General features: G+C 33.9%; 3 protein-coding genes across 3 annotated transcripts; 1 reads left to right on the forward strand and 2 right to left on the reverse strand.

The window, feature by feature from the left end:
* Positions 1-1,157: 1,157 nt before the first annotated feature.
* HELRODRAFT_70552 (hypothetical protein) lies at positions 1,158-1,364 on the reverse strand (the record flags this gene model as incomplete). Its single annotated transcript, XM_009031903.1, has 1 exon — positions 1,158-1,364. A coding segment is annotated over one exon (207 nt), but the record flags the coding sequence as incomplete, so codon positions are not given.
* Positions 1,365-2,449: 1,085 nt separating this feature from the next.
* Positions 2,450-9,289, reverse strand: HELRODRAFT_165594 (hypothetical protein; the record flags this gene model as incomplete). Its single annotated transcript, XM_009032132.1, has 5 exons — positions 2,450-4,063; positions 4,714-4,761; positions 5,540-6,020; positions 7,122-7,210; positions 9,236-9,289. 5 exons carry the CDS (start codon positions 9,287-9,289, stop codon positions 2,450-2,452), a joined length of 2,286 nt encoding a protein of 761 aa, XP_009030380.1.
* Positions 9,290-13,767: 4,478 nt separating this feature from the next.
* Positions 13,768-14,924, forward strand: HELRODRAFT_165595 (hypothetical protein; the record flags this gene model as incomplete). The annotated part of the gene is made up of 3 exons (XM_009032133.1): positions 13,768-13,784; positions 13,865-14,369; positions 14,826-14,924. 3 exons carry the CDS (start codon positions 13,768-13,770, stop codon positions 14,922-14,924), a joined length of 621 nt encoding a protein of 206 aa, XP_009030381.1.
* Positions 14,925-20,238: the final 5,314 nt, after the last annotated feature.

Genomic DNA, 20,238 nt, shown 5'->3' on the forward strand with positions numbered 1-20,238 from the left:
TTTGTGTTGATACTTCAATTAAAATTCGATCAAACTATCCGATGTAATTGCTCCACAATTGAAATATCCATAAAAATCCTGGTCGTCATTTTTGCGGTTGTTGCTGCTGAATCGCCTGGAACGAGAATTTTTCCCGGCGTATGTTTTTTCGCGGCGTTGTTGTTGCCGATTCGCGATGACGTCATTGGAGTGTTGCACGAGGTTGCATATTATTTCTGGTCTCTTGTCGCCATCTTTCGATCTCTTCCAAATTTTGTTGGTTTTTATTGTCGGATGGCCGTTGAGATTGTGTGAGTTGCTGTGGTTGTGCGTGGCGTTTGATTTGGATCTATTGAATAAAATAGTTTTTAAAATAAATTTGTATCATTAAACACTAAATAATATTTTAGAGCTAATTTATTTTTTCAGTAAATATTTAGAATGGCCGTAACAAAACCGTTGAAATACAAAATTATAATCAACTTTCAGACAAACTTTTTGCTTATTTTCCTCGCAACAGCCAGCCAAATAACCGAAACCAATCTTTTAAAACTCCACCCACCTTCGCTCCTAAAATAACTGTCACCATCATCACAACAGTGAGATAAACTTTCCTGGTTAGACGTCCCAAAATTCCTTCCATGCCGATCCTGTTTTTCGCTAGACGGCTGGGTGCAGTAACAGAAAAGAAAGACCAAAGCAGTAAGCGCCAGTGATCCAAGTAACGTGATGAGGACAGCAGTTGCATTGTGAAATTTTGAGTGACTGTACACTGATGAATGGTAAATTTTGAGGTGAGGGTGCGGTGATTTTGTGTGGGGTTCCATTTTGGATGGTGGTTTGGCTGCGTTCTCACTATCGTTAATGTCGTTGTTGATGTCATTATCGTTGTTGATGTAATTGTTGTTGTTGATGTCATCGGATAATAGAATACCTTCAATGTCTTTGTTGATGTCGCCAGGCTCAACGTTGCCCTCTTCGTTTGAGACGAACGAAGAGTTAATTGCTGTTTTGGTGTTTGTTACAATGTCTTACTTTCACGTCGTTTTTTAATGTAATATTTTTGTTTATTGTAATGTTGTTACTGTCAGTGCTGTTAATTCATTTTTTGTGTTCTGATTTGATGTTTATTTATAGCTGTCATAGCTAGGATAGCTATTTTCAAGTAGTTATGACCATCATACCACTTTCAACATCGTCTGCACTATCATCACCATCATAGCCACAATCATCTTCATCATCATGTCATCATCATCATCATCATCATTACCATGTTGGCAGTGAGTGCCTGTGAACTCGTCAGTGCAGATGCACTTAAACTGATTGACGAGATTAAGACAGGTAGCTGCGTTCAGACATGGATTCGATGCGCACTCGTTCAACTCAGTGCTGCAGTTCTCACCTTAATAAGAAGATCAAATATGGGCGGGTTGTTTACGTTTATCAGAAATTGTATCGCCAATATCAATACCGGGTTTAAAATATTGTCCCGATACCAATATTCAAACTTATTTTTGAAAGTATTGCGGACAACAACAACAATTACACTTTGTATTTTTTAACGCTGGTACATGAAAGCGCGGAACTATTGTTTTATCTACAACTGCTTTTTAAAAGATGAAAAACTTGTTATATGAAAGATGAAATTGTATGGAATAGTATACTGCGTATGGTTTTTTTGGTTTGAAAAATATCAGTGACATTAACCAAACAAATAAACGAACGAATCAACCAACCAAACAACCAACCAACTAACTAACCAACCAACCATCCTGCCAGCCAGCCAGCCAGCCAACCAACCAACCAACCATTCAACCAATCATTCAACCAACCGACCAATGAATGACGCACCCACCCTCATAATCCAGCCAACCTGCATAACCGGGAAAGCACTCACATACGTAGTACGTTCCGTAATCCAGGCATATCTGAGTGCAAGGATGTTCGGCGCACATGTCGACCTTGATGATTGAAGGAATAAATGTATGTATGTCTTTTAGGTATGTATGTATGTATGTATGTATGTATGTATGTATGTATGTATGTATGTATGTATGTATGTATGTACGTATGTATATATGTATGTATGTATGTATGTATGTATGTATGCATGTATGTATGTATGCATGCCTGCATGCATGTATGTTTGTACCATACAAATATGAACTTTCCATATGCAATAAATGTATTTCTGCTGTTGAATATAAATAAAACTTTAATTCGTAACCACAGCCTAAATGTGGTTTTGACATTTTTTAATTTGTGTAATCATTTTTTAAAACACCTCAACCAACTATATTTTTATCATCGTCATCATCATCATCACCATCATCGTTATCTTCATTATTATCACCATCATCATTATCATCGCCATCACCATTATCATCGTCATCACCACTATCATCGTTATCATCATCATTAACTTTATTATAATTATTATAGTTTTAGCCTACAACATCATCAACAAACATCAGTAACCAGCAACAACCTTTTTGGCACAGTCAGTTCCTTGAAATCCAGACTGACACTTACACCAATGCTTTCTCACGATTGCTCCACTATCATATCCCGTGACGTCATTACATTTTCCGCCATTCCTACAGACTGACCAATCAGAGCAGTCTTCTTCCGGGCACGCGACATCACATGGACCAGATTGCAGTTGGTTCTCTTCTACTATTTGCTGCAAAGGTGGCAGAGACGATGATGGTGATGATAACTGTGATGACGACGACGATGATGATGATAGTGGCGACGACGATGATGTTGATGATGATGCAGGCGACAACGTTGGCGGTAATTTTAGTGAATCCAGGATCGCCACTTTATTTACGACTTTGTTTTCATGCATTCCAGAGCCGGCGATTTCAGAGTAATTGTTGTTTATGTTGTTGTTTGTGATGTTTGTGTTGTTGTTGTCTGTGTTGTTGTTGTATATGTTGTTGTTGATCATATTGTTGTCTATGCTGTTGTTTGTGTGGTTGTATGTGTAAAAGGTGTTTATGGCAAAGTCAGTATTTATATCCTGATGGTTGTTAACGATGATGTCCACGGTGTTGTTATTAATGTTGTTGTTGTTGTTGTCGAGAGTGTAATTGCTGTTGTTAGTGTTGTTGGTAGTATAATTATTGGAATTTATATGCGTTTGTTTGACGGGATGAATAATGAATGTTGGATCGGCTTCTATGTAACTTTGTTTTACGAGTTTATTCTTTGAAATCGTCATTTGATCATTATTGTTCGTGTTGTTGATACTCGCCCTGTTAATGTCGTTGTAGTTGCTGTTGGTTATGTTTATGTTAATGTTGTTGTTGTTGCTGCTGATGTTGTTGTTGCCGTTTTTGTTGTTAATAATGTTGTTGCTGATGATGATGATGTTGTTGTTGTTGTTTTTGTTGGTAATGTTTTTGTCGGCGTTGTTGTCGATGATGATGTTGTTGTTGAGGTTGTCACTAACGATGTTGTTGTTATGTTTGTTGTTGTTATTAATGTTATTAATATTGTTGTTGTTGTTGTATCCCGAATGAAAAATTCTTCGAATGTACTCTCTGATGTTGATGGCAACTTTGTTGTTGTTATTATTATTATTATTATTAACGAGGTTATTATAGTCACGGTTATTATTATCATTAAGATTATTATTATTATTGTTATTAACGTTAATTTTGACGCCATTGTTGTCGCCAGCATTTAAATCGCTAGTCGCGTTACTGTTGATGTTTTTATAGGAGAGTATGTCTGGCTGGCTCGTTTTATTAATGTAGTTAATGTCATCTTTTATGTTCGTTTGTAAGTTGTTGTTGTTGTTGTTTGTGACGTAGTCGTTATCATTGTTATTTTTCGTGTTACTGATGTTTTTATTGTTACTGTTGCTTATATTGATGATGTCATTATCATTGTTGTTGATGTTGTTGTTGATGCTCTTAATGTTATTGTTGTTCATATTGATGGCGTCGTCATCATCATTGTTGGTGTTGTTGTTATTGTTGTTGTTTGTGAAGTGCTTATCTTGCATCAAAGCACTGACCTGTTGCGCAATTGCTGACGTCATGTTAAAATCACGTGATCCATTCACTCCACTCTTCTGTGTAATATAACAATTGTTGTTTGTGCTGTTAGTGTTGTTGTTGTTGTTGTTGTCAGCGTTGTTTGTGTTGTTGTTGTTATGTTTGCAATGTTGTTATTGCTATATTAAATGTCATCACCCTTGCCACATCATCATATTCATCGTAGTCGTCTTCATCATTTCATTATGAGTTTATATTTCGGATATTTAAGTATAAAATTGAATTCTTCACGGTCCTTAATATTAAAAAAACATACCATGTTTTGGATACCAAAGTAAGAGGAGGAAGATGGCGATGATGACGACGATGATGACGAAGATGATGATGACGATGACGATGACAAATATGATAATGAAAATAGTAACGACAAGGGTGACGTAGAAACTGTTGATGTTATTGTTGATGCTGTTGTTATCAATGAAATAAATGACGATGATGATGATGAATTTATTTTTGGTTTTTTTGCTGTTTGTGATAATGCTGATGATGGCGTTTCGTTTGTTGGCAGTGGTGGCCTCCGATTTGTCGAAAAATTTGCATTAATGTGAATGATTAATTGCTCGACATCATGTTTTATGTTATTATTGATATTATTACTATTGTTATTGTTGTTATTATTATTGTTGTTGTTATTATCATTGTTGTTGGTACAGTTGCGGCTTAATACCTTGACAGCTCGATACGAGCCAACATGATAAATTTCTGTTGCAAAGGTCTGCGATGATGAAGATGATGATGATGTAGATGATGATGTAGATGATGATGAAAATGATGAAGATGATGAAGAAGATGATGAAGAAGATGATGAAGATGATGATGAAGATGATGAGAAAGATGATGATGGTGACAATGAAGAAAATGATGACGGTGATGAAAATGATGACGGTGACGATGATGATGGTGATAACGAAATGAATGATGGTGATGATGAATGAAATGATGACGACGACGATGAAGATGACGTCATTGGAATTCCCTTTCGTGCTTCTGTTTTGTTGGAAATTTTTTTATAATTTATTTGAAATTTCATGGAAGCAATACATAACGAACGAATTTTGTGGAGTTTGACGATGACAATGAATATAGTGATTATAATGATGATAACGATGATGATGATAATGACAACGATGATGATGACGATGACGACGATGATGATAAAGATGATGATGGTGACGACGATGATGATAACTATAAGATGATTGTGGTGATGATAGTATTAGAAATGATTGGATGATATAAAAATAATAATGAAACTCAACGTCATAATGTTAATATTAACATATTTTTGTATGTTTACGTGCGTGTGCGTGCATGTGTAGTGTGTGCGTGTGTGATTTCTGTTTGAATTGCCTTCGGTGTTTGATGTCAAAATTTAAATAAATTTCGAGAAAAAAATATTCCAAGTTTTTCGTCAACAAAAATAGCTACATTTACATCTAAATGAAAACATCTATCTTACTCATGATGACGTAATCCATTTCCGGTTTCATTACTTCCGCTTTCACGATGTAAATTTCTGCGCCATCGTCGTCGCTGGCGCTTTTGTCGGTTGACGTTGGAAAAACGACGCTTACGTCACTTCCGTTTTGTTCTACTTCCGCCATGTCAATCAGGCGAGATCGGGGATGTACATGTTGCAAGAGAAAATGTTCAGTCGCCAGTAAAATTAAATTGCCTGATTGGATGCTTTTGTTGTTGTTGTTGCTATTGCTGCTCGTATTAATTTTGTCGATGATGTTGTGATTGATGTTGCTGATGCCTTCGTTGATATTTTTACTGATGTCAGAGTTGCTGATGACATTAATTTCAACACTCATGTCATTCTTGTTTTTTAAATTGTTATTGTTGACATTAATGTTGTTGCTTTTAGTAATGTCACCGTAGTTGTTGTCAATTTTGTTGTTGTTAGTGTTGTTGTTAGTGTTGTCAGTATTGTTGTTGTTATTGACATTATTATCTCGGCAAACAATAATTCTGAGGAAATTAATTGAATTAGTTTATTAATAATTCAGTGAACGGTACGTGCCATAAGAATGATTATTCTCGCATGCATGTTAGGCGAAATAAAATATTCAACATTATTTATTTCGAGTAAATTTTTTGATTGATAAATTTTGTATTTTTAAAATCTTTTTCAAAAATACGAAAGATCCAAAAAATTTTTTTTTAGAAAAAAATTGACACAAAACAATTTGTGTCAATAAATAAATTCAATACTATCAAAAAACGGTAAGAATTCAACCCAAAAATTTAATGAAAACAAACAAGGCTAGCCAATCCATTCCAATCCAAGACATCAACATCGTCATCATTCTCTTCATCCTCTTCATCATCATCATTTTCATTATCATAATCAGAATTATCGTCATTATAATTGTTGTTATTATTATTGTTATTAATAAAATTATCTTTATAAATGTTTTAAACCATATTATGAAAGCAAGGACAACTCTTTCTTCATCCTAATCATCATAGTCATTATCGTTGTTATCATCATCGTCATCATCATCCTTTTCATCATCATCATCATAATCAGCAGCATCGTCAGCCTGGCCAACTGAATAGCAACGCCATCTCCTCGTTATGCATGTAAGTAGATTCCACTCGGCCCGATAACCGCACATCACATTCGAGTCGGTACCGGTTTCAAACGAACATCTTCGTGTCTCGGTAGATGCGTAGCATCAAAATGAAGTTTCAACGAAACGAGACGAGCTCGTAATGCAAAACTGATGTTTATATGAATCGGAAAGAATTAAAAGCTTTTCTTACGGCGATGTTACATGTAATCATTATTGGCGTTTATGTATTATTTTCAAAGCCAGTTCTATAAGAATTCGTGTTAATGTTTGTTTGATTAAGTTCTTTCATTGTCGTGAGATTATTTTCGTGTATGTTTCAAACGCAAATTTTTGTAAATTTGTGCGTATGTCTGTGAGTTTTTGTGGGTTAGTTTGGAAGTGTGTATATGAGTGTGTGTGTGTGTCAGCGTTTGTGTGCAAGTCTGTGTGTAGATGAGTTTGTGTGTGTGTGCACGTGAGTGTGCGTGTAGGTATGTGTCTGCTAACGTGTTACGTTATTGGTAGGAATGTAATTCGATTAAATGGAGCGTTTAATCTTGATGTGTAACGCCTACCTTTCTCGCCTTTGCGTGTACGCTTGGTCTGTTTGCATGTATGTGTGCGTATTTCATTGCGTCTGTGTGCATGTATGTGTGAATGTGCATGAATGCATGCATGTGTGCACGTGCATGTATGAGATTTGATGTGCGTACAAATGCGTGCATGTTTGTCAGTGCAGTCTTAAGTATATAAGTTTGTTTGTGAGTTGTCTGCGTTCAAATGTTGAAGCACTTGCGTTTGCTTGTTTGCATGTGCTCACTGCACAGCTTGTTGGATGATGATGAATTAAAGGACGTGACGTCACTACATGAATTGAATAAATAGACTGATGCATGGATGGATTAAATGGGTGGATGATGCATGGATGAATTAAATGGATGGATGGCGTGGCTGAATTAAATGAATAGATGATGCATGAATGAATTGTAAAAAGTTAAAAAAAGGATTGAAACAAATTGAAAGTGACTGAGAGATATAACTGAATAAAATAATGTTTCAAAATAATTTAATAGACAGATTGAGTGAGTGAAAAAATGAATTAATGAATAAGCGAACGAACGATTGAATGCATGAACGAACAAACAAATAAATAAATACGAATAAATGAAGAAAAGAATGAATGAATAAAAAATTGATTAGTTGAATGAACCAACGAACGAACGAATAATTCAATTTAAAATGGATGGATAAATGAATAAATGAATGAATGAATGAAAGAGCAGATAGAACGAAGAAAAAACGTACGTAAGAAGAATAGACAATTAAATAGACTCATAGATGATTGATAGACTGAGTTATAGAAGAAAAGATAGATGGATGGATTAAATTTGAAATAAATGAGCAAAGCCATATTTATTTATTTAACTATAAAATCGTGCATTTACGTCAAATTACATTTTGTTTATATACAAACGCACGCACATGTACATAGAAGCTAACAGAAACCTACACAGAATCTCATACACGCATAAGTAGTTGTCCTTTTGTTGTTGTACATATAAGTACTTGTGCTTTAATGTAGTCGTCTTTTAAGCGGAGATCGAAAAAAAGAAATGAATGGATAGAATAATAAATAAAAGAAAGAAAGACTCTCCAAAGAAATATTGATCATTCCGTCAACCATTCATTTATTCATTCATTTATTCAATCACTCATTCAATCGATCAATCAATTATTATTCAACGACTTGACTTTTGTGTGTGAACCCTTGCGAAGTTACAAAAGAAAAATATATATCATGACTATGTGTGTTTATTTTGTATGTGAACCCAGAAAAAAATATTTGTTATAAACGATCAGTGAAACAGTGAAATCGTTTGAATCACCGAATGAAATTTTTAAAAATCAATTCTTAGGAAATTCCATTTATAATCTTTATGCGTTGAAAACTGAATCCGCTATCTTCGATCCCATATGTACTGTACGTACAACCCTTGTGTTTTCGCAACTAAGAACAACACCAAGCATACAAATAAAATTAGTTCTTGTGGATAATTTTGATGATGAAAACTACGATGAGAATAATGATAAGATTGTTACTTCATTTCACAAATAGATGATGAAATCCATGGGGCAAATTGAGAAACACAAACATGAAAAATGGAACACAGAAGAAAAAAATGTTATCACGCAACTCGATAAATATGCAAATAAGAGATGAATCCACGTGCATGCAGTCAGGCCATGCATCCAGGCTATCTGTTACACGCTGACAAACAAAATTATACAATAATCCAATATACAAAATACAAGGAAAACATACAAACGTAATACAAAAAAAACATACAAACAAACAAATGATGTAGATTAGAAAGACAAATATGTACTGTTTATACAAACATCATTCACCCTGCATTACACTAATGTTGTATATGTATTTACACACATTTTTGTAAACATATATACAAAATTACAAATAAATTTATACAAGCTACATACCAACTACATACAAACAACATGCAAGCTACATATAAACTATATACAAAAGGCATACAAAAAACATACAAACATTACACAAACTAGATATATACAAAAAGCGACATGCCAGCAAGCAAAAAGCATGCTTACATGCATAAAATACATCCCAGCAATAAAATTTTTCCTACTTAATAGATTGCCCATGTTCTATAGTTATCGACTGAATTGGGGTCAATACTGAGTCGATGTTGTTGCTGTTGTTGTTGCTGCTGTTGTTGTTGTTGTTGCTGCTGCTGATGTTAACAATGTTGTTGTTGTTAAAAATGTTGTTGTTGATACCATAAACTTTGTTGTTGTCATGGTTTTTATTGATGTTGTCGTTGATGATGTTATCATTCTGTATTGGATTAGCAAAGTACTTCTTTTCTACCTGCTAAATAAAGATTGTACAATCTGTTCAATCATATTTTTATCATTTATCTCAATCACTTCAATCTCACAGTCGTCATCATCGTCAATCAAAAGCCAAAGTCAGAGTTATCAGTGCCACATAATTAATCATTGTTGCATCATCGTCATTGAGATTTTTCTATCATCATCATCATTTTAATCATCATCATCATCATTTCAATCATCATCATCATCACTAATTATTATCATCATTGCTATCGCCATCTTCATCATCATCACCGTTACTTTTTTTATTATCGCTATCGAGTCTGATTAATTTGACAATGATGAAAATAGTCAGGAAATAAAAATCCGACACTTCGTCACGTGATCAAAAGCTCTCCATGACGTCATCAACAGGATTACAAAGACGTTGATGATGATAGTTGTGATGATGGTGGTAATGATGATGATTAAAACGACAACCATGACAATGAGGATGATGTTACCGGCGATGGTGTTGGTGATTAAATGAAAATCAATCAAATTGAACAATTGTGTGAAGGTGTAGTCTCAAATTATTTTGAATTCTCTCAGAAAAATTTAAAGTGCGTGCGTACGTACGTAAAATTAATTACGGTTGTCTTATAATGGATTTATATAATGTCAGAAAGTTTTGAAGGATCGTTCGTTAACGCCGATTTAGCTCGATTGCTGTTGCTGTTGTTATTTTTGTTTAACTTTTCATTTTCTCATTTCTCACATACATACTTGATAACATTCACACATACATAAGCACATACATAATCACGTACATGATGTTTTGATTTGACAAAAACACACCAGAGGAACCGACCTTGGCATTTAAAAAATTTTTAATTCCATTTCACGCACACAAACATTCACACATACATACATGCTAACACACTCAAGTACATAAGCACGTACATAATCACTTGCATGATGTTTTTGATTTGATTTGTTTTTGATCGAAGAAACCGACCTTGACATTTAAAAAAAATTTTAAATTAAATTTCTTGCAAAATCGATGTTGATTATGATTCTATCAAATCATCGCGTTACTGTTAATCATTATACAAAAACATATCAAATATATCAGATCAAACCGGCCAATCAGAATTTCTTTTTATCTGTCGTTGGAGGAAATGACGTCATTTTAACTGTAGTTATTAATATTTAACTGTACGATGGTAAATTAGCTAGCAAGTATAATCATTATATTCGATTCGATAACTAATATACATGGACTATTCGTCATATTCGTAACTTTTTCACTGAAGATATTGCTTCTTTACTGGCTCGATATCTCGTACTATCACGTTTAGATTATTGAAATTCTCTTCTCTATGGTATTCACTTCTACTTTTTAACTTTACTTCAAAGAGCTCAAAATAAAGTTGTTCTAAATATCAGTAAATTATCTTCCAGCACTGATTCACTCATTCAACTACATTGGTCGCCAGTACGTCAATGCAAGTTACTTAATACACCTCAAACATCATATCTTCATCAACTTATATCGCGTCGTTCATCAACTCGTCAACTTCGTTTGTCTTCATACACTCAGTTGCATCAACCTGTCAGCAATTCATCAGTCGTCAACAAACGTTTTATATACAGCTCTCCTTCCATATGGAATGGTTTGCCTGCCATCATTCGTCAACAACCAGCCATCAAACATTTTAGGAAACGATTATAAAACTGTTTGCTTATCCAGGTAATGAATAATGTTAATAATACTAAAACTGACAATTCGGCAAGTCAGATGTGTACGTTTTAGCTAAGACAACGACGTAACTAATTAATATCTAACAAACTGCCAACAACAATTACTACTGCGGCCAACAAACCAACCAATAACCTTCCAACAATTCTAATTAAATTAATTCTGCATGCAATAAGTAACATAGCGGTCAATAACATTAACGTTATGGAACTCCTGGTGACAATGAAGACAGCAACAATGTCCATTTTTTGCCGTTGTTTTTTGGAAAATATTGTTCCCCTAGCTTCATTCTTCTTGCATATTTATGCTAATATTATTTTCGTTTCGAAGATTGTTCTAGTTTTTTGTTGCTAGATGTTGTGTTTAATTTTGTTAAGTAAATTCTTATGCTGTCTTGTGCGTGCTATTGTTGTTATAGTTTTACTATTCTTATTGATGCAATTGCTTTTTTGCTATTTTTGATTACATTTTTGTAGAATTTACAGCCAAATTTGAGGACATTTTATTTCCTTGAACTAGATATTGTTTCTTTTATTTTTATTTTTTGTTGTTGTTGTTGTCGTCGTGACGTCATTGCTATCTATTACGTCACGTTACCATGACGATTTCGTCAACGTTGGTGGTATATTTATTGAGACAGCTCTTATCCTTACGACCGCCATCAATTTTGTCATTGTCGTTGTTTCAGATGTTGCGGTATTTATGACGGAGGAACAACAACAACAACAACAACGACAACCCCAACAACAACAACAACAACAACAACAACAACAACAACAACCCCAACAACAACAACAACAACCACAACAACAACAACAACAACAACAATAACAACAACAACAAAAACAACAACAACTACTACTACTACTACTACTACTACTACCAAAACAACAACAACAACCCCAACAACAACAACAACAACCACAACAATAACATCAACAACAACAATAGTGATAACAATAAATTCCAATTTGCTACTTTTTTCTGGAGCAATCTCGTTACTTGCTCCTGCTGGTTATACAATATATCATTAAAAAAATATGTAATTTTTATAAAAAAATTTAAGAAATATTGATCGTTTAGAATTATCAAAATCTTTTCAAATTTTTGTAAAAATCAAACTAACAAAAAAAATTTATAACACAGAAGACATTAATATGGTTGACAAAAGCAATGATATTTTTAAGGGAGGCCTTTTAATTATGCAGAGGATGTGAGAAAAGACACAATGAATTTTTTATTTTCTCGAGTTAGGAATGTTTATGAGGGTTACATCGTCACAATTATTGTTATCCTCATCTTCATTAACATTATTATTATTATTGTTATTATTGTTATCATTATTATCATAACTGAAATTAATATCATCATTCTCACAAAATTATAATTATTATCATCAACAACCTTATCTTCGTCCTCGTCACGGTTAAAAATCTTTCCATATCACTGTCGTCGTCGTCGTCTACCTTATCATCACCATCATCATTTTTGCCGATCACCATCATCACCCTTATCGCCAGCTACTTATCATAAGATGCATCGTAAATCACTGGCACACGCTCTGTCGTTATGCTAGTACTTCTTTGATGTATCATCCATTTTATTAACGTTATCTTCATTCATGGTGATGACAGCAATGGGAATGACATCAACAATAATTACAACGATGATGACGTCAGTGATGATGGTAATGGAGATGACATCAACAATCATTACAATAATCACACGGCATTAATAATAACAACAACAACACCAACAACAACAGCAAAACATAAACAATAACATCAACTTTTAATGGTAACCGACACTTCAATAATGTTCTTAAAACATTAAAATCAATATACAAATCGTTACCAAAATTACCAACAATATTAAATAAGAAGCCAAGCCGATACAACAATAACAACAAAGCCATCCATGACATTAACAAAAAAACACTAAAAACAACAACAAAAACTGAGAGCTTAAAAGTGAATTAGATTGAAACCCCATGCACGCGATAACAGGGAAAACAGTAGTATATCATTGTATATCATTGCATATCTATGTATATCATTGTATATCTATGTATATCATTGTATATCTATGTATATCATTGTATATACATTGTATACATTGTATATACATTGTATAACACTGTATATCAAGGTATATTAATGTCGGTAGCACTTGACCAATATGTAAACATGGTATTTAGGAAGATTTTGTTGTAGTCAAGTTTTTTTATTATTGATGTCATTTTCCATTGTGACATTAACAATTTAATTTGGTGAAATTTGGCCTAGACTACCTAACATAACATAGAATGACATGGTATTTAGGAAGATTTTGTTGTAGTCAAGTTTTTTATTATTGATGTCATTTTCCATTGTGACATTAACAATTTAATTTGGTGAAATTTGGCCTAGACTACCTAACATAACATAGAATGACATGACATGACATAGCATGAATGTTAAAAAGACACAACGCATCTTTTAAAGTTTTTTTGGCTGATTCTATACTGTTACAATTGTTAAAAGCGTTGTTGATAGTGATAATAATAATGCCTCATGGATTCAGGTTTGTTGATTGTTTGCGAAGAGAGGATCCATATCACGGGGGTTAATCATTTACTTTCGTGATCTCTTTAAACACAAAAGGATAGCTTTGCCGGAATTATTAACATTTGAGGCAATTGTGGTTATATTGACAGTAGGCAAAGTTAATGTTGTACTATTTGCCATTTATCGACCAGGATCGCAGTTGGTTTCTAAAGCATTTTTTCAAGAATTGACCAGTATCTTGGAGAACATAATGTTATTGAGTGATCATGTAATATTATTAGGTGATTTGAATGTGCATGTCGAAAGAAATGATAATGTTAATGCCAAGCTATTATCGAATGTGTTTGACATGTTTTCAATGCAAAATGTAATAAAAGAACCTACACATATGCATGGTGGAACGTTGGACTTGGTGGTACCAGTAATAAATATGCCTGTTACTCGTGTTAGGGTATATCCTAGTGGTGTCATTTCTGATCACAGTTTGGTTTCATTTTGTTTGCCAAAAGTTTGTTCCCCTGTGTTAAAGGTTAAAAAGACTGTACGGACGTGGAAGCGTGTGGATGAAAATCATTTGCTTACCTTGATTAATGGATCTCCGGTAAGTGGTGCTTGTAATGACGATGATGTAGATAGAGCAGCGGAGCTCTTCAACAATGAAATGATGAGAATTGCTAATACTGTTGCGCCTCTTCGTGTTGTTGAAACAAGAATGGTTCCAACTGCACCATGGTTTGATAGTGACTGTAGAGGAATTAAACGTGATTGTCGAAGGTATGAACGCAAATACAGGAAAAATAAATGCATGGTTAATAGGCAGAACTGGATTGGCCTAATGAATATGAAACAAGAGCATTTTGCAAAAAAAGAGAATCATATTGGAACAATTTAGTTAACACTAACGCTAACAACCCTAAACAGTTATGGCGAGTTTTAAACAAGATTTTATGTAACAAAAAAACTAACACGGTTGATGTAGCAAACAATAAAATTACTGCCAGTGAATTTGCAGAGTTTTTCAGGAAAAAGATTGAAAACATTAAAAAAACCATAACAGGGCATGGCGCACCTTCTTTCAGTTGTAAGGTTAAAGAACATCAAGTATTCTCGAATTTTTTGGAGTGCTCAAGTGATGATGTTAAGGCAGTTATTTTGAAAGCCTCTTCGACAACATGTATGCTAGATCCCATCCCGACGAGTCTTTTCAAAAAACACATTGAACTGTTTTTGCCGTACTTGACGGATTTGATCAATATGTGTTTGAAAACTGGAAGTTATCCAATGATTTTTAAAAAAGCAATTGTTACACCGCTATTGAAGCAACCATCGTCCGATGCAAATGAGTTGAAGAGTTTTCGACCTGTGTCAAATTTGTCGTTTATAGCAAAGATTGTTGAAAGGGTGGTTACAAGACAGCTTCTGCAATATTTGGATGAAAATAATCTTCTTCCGTGCTTTCAGTCGGAGTACAGAAGATTCCACTCTACGGAAACGGCACTGTTAAAGCTGTTGTCAACGTTATTTCAGGCATCAGATTCAAAGCAAGTGACATTGTTAGCTTTACTTGATATGAGTGCTGCCTTTGATTGTGTGGATCACAATATACTTGTTCAAAGAATGTCGGCAAGCTATGGAATTTCAGGCACTGTGCTAAGATTTTTCAAGTCGTACTTAAATGACAGATCACAGCGGATATTATTTGGTAATGAATATTCGGATGAAGAAAAAATGTTAACTGGCGTCCCTCAGGGATCGGTGTTGGGGCCATTTCTATTCTTGTTGTATACTGCTGATGTGTTTGACATGATGGAAAATCATAAAATGGAGTGTTATGCTTATGCAGATGATATTCAATTAGTGTCATGTGCTCCTGTTGAAAAGTTTGATGATTTAGCTGAAGGACTGAAAGATGCGTTGGCTGCAGTAAATATTTGGATGTCACAAAATGGAATAAAATTGAACAAAGATAAAACCAAGTTAGTGCCAATTGGTACATGGCAGCAGACATCAAAAATACATCGAGATGTATTAGAAATGGATGATGCCATTGTTAAATTTGAAAGATCATCCACAATTCTGGGCTTCACACTTGATGCTAATCTTGCCATGCATGATCATATACGGGGTGTCGTAAAGTCATGTTGTTTTCATCAACGTCAGTTGCAGCGCATTAAGAGATTCGTCAGCAAGCCCTCTTTGATGACATTAGTTCATTCATTTGTCCACTCACGTTTGGACTACTGCAACAGCCTACTGTATGGTGTTTCAGCGAATGAAATTGCACTGTTGCAGTCTGTACAGAATAGAGCAACTAAAGTAGTAATGGGTGGACGAAAGTATGATCACGTGACTCCATTGATTAAGGATTTGCACTGGTTGGTAATTGAAAAGAGGATTGTTTTTTAAATTTGCTTATTAATGTTCAAGTGTTTAAATGGTTTGGCACCACGATATCTGACGGAGATGTTTACACTCAAAGATATGACTGCTCAGAATTCTGTCTTGAGATCAAACGATCAGAATTACTTGACAGATCGGGTGTCAAAATTGAAGATTGGGTCTCGTAACTTTGCTGTATGTGGTACGAAAATATGGAACAGTCTTCCATGCGTCATTCGTCGACCAGGGATGTCACTGTTGCAGTTTAGGAGAGAATTGAAAATACACCTGTTTTGAAGATTAATTGAAGTTGTGAATAGTATGTTGCATGTTGCTTTTGTTGTTTATGAATGTAGCTTATCGATAACGGAACATTCATTTGTTTTATGCTGTTTTTTATTTACGTTTTAATTATATAATTGAGTTGTCGAGTACGTAATGTATGTGGGTGTTTTATGATGGAATGTGCTTACGTTGAATGTGTTTTGGATGTGATGAGATGTGTGTGTTTCGTGTGTTTCTAATAATTTGAATCGATTTATAATTATTGTGCTGGTGGCTGGGTATTTATCTGTTGGTTGTTCTGAATTATATGTTATCGTGCATCTTCTTAGCGTAATTGTGTGTGATTGGTGTGGATAAAGTGTGGATGAATGTATCTATGATTTGGTTTTAATGGTTGCTGTTTGGTTCTTATATGGTTGTTACATAACTTTGAGTGATTGGGTATGGTCGAGAGTATATGTGTGCATCTATATATGAATTTAAAGGATTTATCTGTTTTGTTTTAGTTCTTTTTACAATGTATACTTATGTTTATTTTCGAAATATTTATGCTTTTGTTTGATTACTTAAATGGACAAAAATTTTTTTTTTGGTTATGTTGGATTGGGTAGTTCTATAAAAGTCGCTATACAAGTTTTTTTTATAATAATAATATTACATGTGATGTTGATGCAATGTATTGCAATGTCATCTCCACTCTTTAATGTAATATTTAACTCCAGAGATAAGGTTGCAGACGTTTTATTAATGTGGTTGGCACTTTGATGTTGCCTGTATTGGCTTCCGTGCGTGCTTCGCTGTTGTTTGTTTTCTTCCTTGATGGTCTTATTTGAATGACAAAAAAATGTTTGCCACCAAAATATTGTTGACAGAATTAATGTTATTTACCAATCAGAGCCGCGACATTTCTCAAAAATATTGGGCTTGTACATTATTTTTACAAGAAAGAGAGAGAGAGAGAGAGAGAGAGAGAGAGAGAGAGAGAGAGAAAGAGAAAGAAAGAGAGAGAGAGAGAGAGAGAAAGAGAAAGAAAGAGAGAGAAAGAAAAGAAAAATAGCCAGTAAAAAAATACTTCTGTTTATGATATGAACAAATTTTAAGAAAAATATATAAATACATTTCAAATTGTATCATGAAACAAACAAAAAGGCAAAAAATGTGTATATACTAAAAGCGTACTATATTGTGTACGTAATTAATTTGTTTCATATTTATAAGTAGAAATACAAAAGTAAAAAAACTAAGCTGATAGAAACAAAGCATACAAACGAAGATACAATACAAATACGCAACATAGCTAGCGGTTATAACATAATATAAATTAATTTTAAACAAAACACTGTTTGTACTAAATTTTTTGTCTAATTATAACAGCCAAAATGGGTCAGAACTAATAAAACAAAACTCATGTAGAATATAAGTGCACTATTATATACAATGGTTTCTGTAATTTTTTACTGCAAATTTAATTCTTCATCATTAGAAGAAGAGTTCTTCTCACTGGTTGACAATACGAGGGCCACCTGAAAAATAACGTCAGAGTTTTTTTTTCATTGCAATTTTTTCTATTTGTATAAATATATATATTTTATATTTATATATTTTTATTTTTCTATAAAAATAAACATCCAAATGATTGTGCAAGCATTCCGGATGTGGAAGTCATTATTTCCAGTCTTTCCAGATTCTGGGTGTGTTTGTTTACCGTTATTTTTTGACAGGAAATAAATGAAGCTTATTGTTCACGACATGCCATCGCTGGAATGTTGAATGCAATGATGGAAATGATGAAGATAATGTGGATGGTGAAGATGATGGTGATTACAATGATGATGATGAGGAAGAAAAAGATGATGATGACGATGTATGTCAATGTTGTTATTATTATCGTTACCATCATCCTAGTTGCCATCATCATTATAATCGTATTTATCATCTTAACCATCATCGTCATCATCATTATCACTATTGACATCATTTTTGGCTTTCATCATCATCATCATCGTCATCGTCGTCATCGTCATCTCAATACTCATCATCATCATTCTCATCATCTTCGCTGAGGCGTGACTAGAATAAACAACGAATCAAATTCAGCGCACATTTTCGGCGAAGAAATGAACTCTTTTGACTCGGAGGAAATTAAATATAACAAACTGGAAAAAAAATATCGAAAATGTTAATTTGTAGTGTTTGAAAAAAATTGACTGGCATAATTATTACAAATACTACAGTGTGTTAAAGGGAATAATGAACTTGCCGCCGTATGTTTAACAAATACACGCCTGTCTTACACTATTTTCCAAAAGTTAAAGCAATGAAATTGTACAATAAAACGCCTCCTGGACAATGAAAAATTACAAGAATCAGAATGAAATGAATATGCAAACCAAACACCCATTGGCATGTCTAAACAATATTTCATGAATGACCACCTAGAGCAAGCATTCATTCATACATACATACATACATACATACATACATACATACATACATACATACATACATACATACATACATACATACATACATACATACATACATACATACATACATACATACATACATACATACATACATACATACATACATACATACATACATACATACATACATACATACATACATACATACATACATACATACATACATGCATAAAACAAACAAACAAACAAACATACATACATACATTAAAACATCCACATTCACATGCATCTTAACCTAAACACATAAGACAATAACTGACTAGAAACAACTGCAATAGTCTACCCATAATAATGATTCCAAATTACAGTATATGCCAATATTGACAATGTGCTTATTGAGGAAAGCAAACATTGCTTTATATACACATGCTATCAGGCACATTTACACACTCACACACATACATATATATATATATGCATGTGTGTATGTATGTGTGTGTGGTGTGTCTGTGTGTGTGTGTGTGGTGTATGTGTACGATTAGACGTATATCATCAAGTTTTACACAATTATGCATAAAGGCGAAATGATAAAAAACTGGTTGCCAGACATCCAGAGGTATATCTGTAACACTACTTAACAATCCTTTGACTGAGCCATTTTTTATTTCACCAGAATCCGTCAATTCATAGTTTCTTGTTTCATTTACTTTAAACGATTCCAACATGTGTGCCTCGCCAGCCAGCCACTGCCGTTTAACAAAACATCTCACTATAATGATTCTCTTTCTTCCTTTGTTTCCTCAACAAACTACTTTTACGCTATTTTTAAATTCAAAAAAATTTAAAACCTCACTTAGTCCAACGTCCACTCTGCCAGCCAGTCAACAACATCTTTCCAGAGGCTGGCGATGCAACCACACGTCAGTCGTAGCAGTACGTTGTCGGAAAGATAAAAAGGATTTTGCCAATTTTTAAGCCAGCACATATGCGATTTAAAATATTTATACGTACATTATGCATACGCATCATAACACACACACACAAACACACATAGACGCATTCAAACAAGCAGCTCCATTTCAATCATAGACATATAAACAATACACGTATATATCTACAAACACAAACATTTACACATACAGAAACAAGCATATGCATTTTCTCTCTTTTTCACTCTCTTTCCTTATTTCTCTCTCTCTCTCTCTCTCTCTCTCTCTCTCTCTATCTATCTATCTATCTATCTATTTTTCTATCACGTACACTAACCCATACACACACACATAGACACGCACAGACCCGTCAATGCTTATGATCTAGCACTTTCACCTGTATTAATTTATGAACTCAGGTGTGTGTTTGCAAAATTACCATGCATCCATT

This window comes from Helobdella robusta (genome assembly GCF_000326865.2).
Source record: "Helobdella robusta unplaced genomic scaffold HELROscaffold_8, whole genome shotgun sequence".
NCBI classification, from domain to species: domain Eukaryota; kingdom Metazoa; phylum Annelida; class Clitellata; order Rhynchobdellida; family Glossiphoniidae; genus Helobdella; species Helobdella robusta.